Here is a 4,782-nt window from a genome sequence, read left to right as displayed (position 1 = left end):
TCCCGGAGGTGACTGTATTTAGTTATGGGTGAATTAAAGCAGTACTGTTAATTGAACAGTACACTTCAGGATCTTCTTTTCCCTGAGCTGTTCTTGATGAAGGCAGCAAGTCTGGTGCATGGTGCATTAGACAGCTGGAGCACTTGCTCCATAGGAACAATGGAATCAAAGGATTCACACTGGAGCAGAGAAGGGAATTGTGTTCACTTAGACCAGAAGCATCAAACACATGGTCTGCAGGCAAGTTGTTTCATCTAGCTCATCAGGCTACCAGAAATTGGTGGGGTATGGCCTGCCATAGAATCTGGGGCCCCTGTACCCTGGTGGATATGGCCATGGGTCATGCATGCTCGTGCCAATGCAGCCTCACATGGCCCACTGCTGGTTGCCCTATAACCACTGTCTGGGCCATCCCCATTGCCAGTCCCTGCTTCTATCTGCACACTGTCCTGGGCAATTGAGCTTGGGGCATGGGGTGAATTTAATACCTCTGTCTTAGACCCACCCAAGAGGGTATTTCCAGTAGGCAAAGACAACATGCCAAACTGGAGTCTACCCAGCATAAAACAGTCAACCACCTCACACAGCAATGTGCCATGGCTTTGATAATGAGTATTCAGAGGTACCATTTGACATTTCATCCGACAAAGTATTCCCCCTTGCACCCTGGTACCATGCTGGTGCAGTGCTAGCAGACAGAATGCCCCCTTCCAAGTCAAACTTCTCCTCTTCTGGTACTTCACAGACTCTTTATTATTGCATTGCAATTGAAAGCCTTTCCTAATATGACTCAGCATTTTACCTCTACCCACAGCCCTCTGCATGATGCCCTTTGGACTATTTGTTGGCAGACTGGTAGGAAACACAGTTGTTGGGGGTAGCTTCTCTCTTTCCTACTTTCAAACCTCCCAGTCAGAGGATGCCAAAATACAGCATACTCCCTATAGTGGAAGGATGCACAAGGAATGGTGAAAATGCTGCAGCCATGACTGAGGTTCCCAGACACACCAGGAGGCATTCTGCAATGGGTCAGAACATGGTCATACCAATGCTCGTGCGACTGTTGCCTCAAGGGGTGGTATACACCATTCAGATGCATGCAACCATTGCTGGGTTGGACTGCAGCACTACACCATGATGGAACCAACCCATTCATAAATTCCAGTGTCAAGAAAAGTGTTTGACTCTTTATTCAGTGGGGCGCAACCACTGAGTGGAGGATTTCATGTTGAGGGAGATCAGCAGTGCAGATTTCCAAAGAAGTCCAGAGCCTCAGCTTCTACTCCCATGGCTGAAAAGATGGTCCTGGAGACAACAGGGCGCCTTCACTTGGGTGGCTCGAAGAGGTACTCCAGGTCTGGCTGTCGCAGCCTCTGCTCTCTGTTCTTGTTCTTGGTGAATTCTTTCAGCATCGCCATCACTTCATTCTGAAACACCTCTGGGGTAGGCTTTGCTTCTGCAAGGAGAATGTCCTTAGGCTCACATCTTTGCCCCTGCATAGTGCCGAGCCCTGATCCACCCCAGAGATGACACAGCCCCGATTTTACTGCCTTTCTAAAACCTAGTTCACTAAATGCTGTGGGACCCACTAGGACCAAGCAGATATCTGCTCCTCCTAACCCCAGCTCAGCTCTTGGTTACAGGAGGGTGCAGGCCCCCACAGCCCACATGAAAGGGACCAGCTGGCAATTAGTATAAGCCTGGAAGTGTGAGGGTTGGGAGCCCCTGCCATTCTTTCAGTGTGACAGTCGCTGTCATGGCTATTCCAGTCCATGAGCTCAGTGGAGCTCATGCATGCCTGTTACCACAGAGGGCTTCCTGCTCTATGTCACCATGGGAGATGGAGCCTCCATCTAGATGGTGCTAGGCTGCAGCTGTACCTGTCGCCCAGTAGTAGATATCCCAGTCATTGCTGGGCTCGTTGATTAGACGGTCATAGAGGTTCAGCTGTTGCTCAGTCATGCGGTGCAGATTCTCCTTTGCAAAGAGGCTATGACCAAGAGAGAGAGAGGAGCTGAGAATTATTAGGAACAGAAAAAGTTCCAGACCAGATCAGACCTGGTGACCCTCTAGCATACTGGCTCTGCAAACAGCAGCCACCACATGATGCAAAAATAGACAAAAGAAACCCTGGAGTAGGGAGGTATGAGAGTACCCACCCCACAACTCATTAGGTCTCTCTACTAGTTGTGGATTAGCTAAAATTCTAAAGCATGAGATTTACTGTCTCTGTCCAGATTCTTCAGTCATCCACCCAGGTAACTGTGGACCTGCTTGGTACACACATTAACACCTGATACCTCCTGGCATCTAGCTATGTTCTTAGCATTTACAACTTCCTATTACAGTGAGTTCCACCAGCTCATTATACACTGGGTGGAAACACCTACAGCTCCTTGAATTGGGTGTGAGTTTGCTTTCAGCTTCATTTCATGCACTTTTGCTATAGGGGGCAGAGAGCAGTAAGGTACCCTGTTGTACTTCTCTTGGCCACTTATTTCATTGACTCTCTCTGGATTTTACAGCTCATTTCAAAGCTTGGGTGACAGTTGAGTCATTCTTGTTTTCCCTCTAAGTCGTGTTACCTCACTCTTACTGGCACTGAACTTCCCCTGCTGTCAAGCTGCCCACTTGTCTCGCTCGGCCAAGTACTACTGAAGTTCCACGCAGCCCTCCCTAGTTTGACTACCTTCCACAAGGACTCTCTGGGGTGGCAACTTTTACTGGACCAACTGCATAGTTAGCAGAAACCACAGACAACCTTTCAGGCAAAAGGTGTCTACTGTGGGGCCGGGAAAGGCCCTGTTACCCTTTTCTTGGATGCCTGTTATTTCACTAACTCCTGTGTCCCCTTTTTTGGCCTGCTTCCTAGGAATGGGAATCTTTGCTTGTCTTCCAGAGCGGTGGTTATCAACCTTTTCAGGCTGAAGGACCCCCTTGATAGGTTCACAGACGCACTCACTGACATGCATACAGATACAGAGACGCGCATATAAACATAGGTGAGTGCACATACACACACAAAGACTCGGGGGGGGGGAAGGAGGGGGCTTGATGCCAGCTCTTAGCTTTCACTCAGTTTTTTGCTTACAGGAAAATAGTAGAGTGATTCTTCTGTTGCAAAGAACTCAGAAGAATCAAAATAGGTCAGAGTGTTTTTAACACCATGGATTCCTATTTGAAATCTCTGGGCTTATTGGGTGAATCATGTTTGCACACCTAACAGTGCTAACACTAACACAGCACCCTGCTTTGAGAATCACTGTTCAAGAGTTTCTTCCTCCCCCAACCCTTCTCACTGCTCTGCTCTAGAGGAAGGCCACTTTGTGCCTGAAGGCTTGCCTAGGACATATAGAGGGGCTGATAAAATGCATCACCCTGAAAACCTTTCACATACTTCCTCACTCATCGGAGCTACATCATCAACCCTCCAACCTGGCATAAATTCAGTAACTCACTACTGCTGGGTGGTTTCAGTCCCTCCAGCTCCAGAATAAATCCATTAGAGTCTGAGACCTGGGGCCCTTGGGTTCCTGGCACACTGGGGGAAGGGGGGTGCCCAGGGGAGACCAAACCCTGGAGCTGGCGGCATGTGGCGGCCACAGCAGGGCCTGTACAGCACTGTCCATGGGGGCCATGGCAGTTGCCCCAATTGGCCCCCCCCAGGGACGGCCCTGTCTGTATCTGCACATCTGCGTGTGTGTCTGCGTCTCTGTGTGCATCTGTCTGTGGGCATGTGTTTTTATGCCTGTATGTATATGTGCACATCTCTGTGTGCATCTGTGCACGCCTCTGTGTCTGCACACCTGTGTGTATCCATCTGTCTGTCTGCGTGTCTCTGTATCTGTGCATGAATATGTGTACATGCACATCAGCACATTTGCATCTGTTCATGCGCTTCTGCATCTGCACACATGCCTGTGTCGGTCTCTGAGTGTGTGTAGGCACATCTCTGTCTGCGTGTCCTCTGTGGGCTTCTGTGCCTGCACATCCATGTGCATATCTGTCTGTGAGTGTCTGCCTGTTGGTGCATGTGCACATTTCTGTCTGCTTCTGCATCTACGTACATACCTCCATGCATGCCCATGTCCCTGAGTGTGCGGTCGTGTCTCTACCCATGCCTGCTTGTGCATGGCTGTGCCTGTGTGCACACACACATCTCTCTCTGCGTGCCTGTGAGCCTGCCTGCGCATGCTTGTGTCCGCATGCAGGAGTGCATCTGTCTGTGCGCCAGTACGCGTGCACGTACATCCCTGCACATCTCCGGGGGCGCCTGTGCATACTTCTGTCTGCGCCTGTGCCTGCGGGGGGGGAGGGGCGGGGGAGGGAGAGGTGCACCCGGCTGTGTGCGCGCCCGTCGCCGCGCACCTGAGCAGCAGGCAGTTCTCCAGCATGCCGCGCTTGCGGCTCTCGTACAGCAGCCGGGCGCGCTTCGTGTCCAGCGGCTCGTGGGGCCGCGCCCGCCAGGGCGGCAGCGGCATCTCCAGCACGTCCCGCCCGGAGCCGCTTCGGGCCGGGGCCGCCGGCGACATCGGGGCGGCCCTGCGGAGGCACAGGCGGCGCAACTGCCCGGGGGGGGGTGGTTATGGGTATGAGCCCGAGCCCGGCCCAGCCTGGGGACCCCCCAGGACCCCACCTCACCTGCCTCAGCGCCGCCGCCATCACGCCACTCCTGCCCTCCCGCACTCTAAGGCCCGGCCGCTCTAACCAACCCACTCCGCCCAGACTCTATGGTGCCACCGCTCCGCCCCGCCCTGCCCTGCGCGCGGGCCGGCGGGCGGG

The 4,782-nt window shown here is 52.6% G+C and overlaps 1 protein-coding gene across 1 annotated transcript; it reads right to left on the bottom strand.

The window, feature by feature from the left end:
• Window positions 1-1,167: 1,167 nt before the first annotated feature.
• On the bottom strand, window positions 1,168-4,745 carry SDHAF2 (succinate dehydrogenase complex assembly factor 2). Its single transcript, XM_006274107.4, has 4 exons — window positions 4,642-4,745; window positions 4,369-4,565; window positions 1,881-1,990; window positions 1,168-1,456 (listed from the first exon to the last, which is right to left on the bottom strand). The coding sequence occupies exons 1-4, from the start codon at window positions 4,660-4,662 to the stop codon at window positions 1,326-1,328; spliced, it is 459 nt and encodes a 152-aa protein (XP_006274169.1). The 5' UTR covers window positions 4,663-4,745; the 3' UTR covers window positions 1,168-1,325.
• Between the last annotated feature and the right edge of the window lie 37 nt (window positions 4,746-4,782).

This window comes from Alligator mississippiensis, chromosome 2 (assembly GCF_030867095.1).
Source record: "Alligator mississippiensis isolate rAllMis1 chromosome 2, rAllMis1, whole genome shotgun sequence".
NCBI lineage: Eukaryota > Metazoa > Chordata > Crocodylia > Alligatoridae > Alligator > Alligator mississippiensis.
This window is presented reverse-complemented; position numbering and strand designations above follow the sequence as displayed.

Excerpts from the sequence above, each read along its gene's own strand:
- SDHAF2 (XM_006274107.4), bottom strand. The coding sequence starts at position 4,662 with ATGGCGGCGGCGCTGAGGCAG. Across the intron at positions 1,991-4,368 it reads GAGAACTGCCTGCTGCTCAG|CCTCTTTGCAAAGGAGAATC; the intron begins GTGCGCGGCGAC and ends TCTTGGTCATAG. Across the intron at positions 1,457-1,880 it reads TATCTACTACTGGGCGACAG|AAGCAAAGCCTACCCCAGAG; the intron begins GTACAGCTGCAG and ends TTCTCCTTGCAG.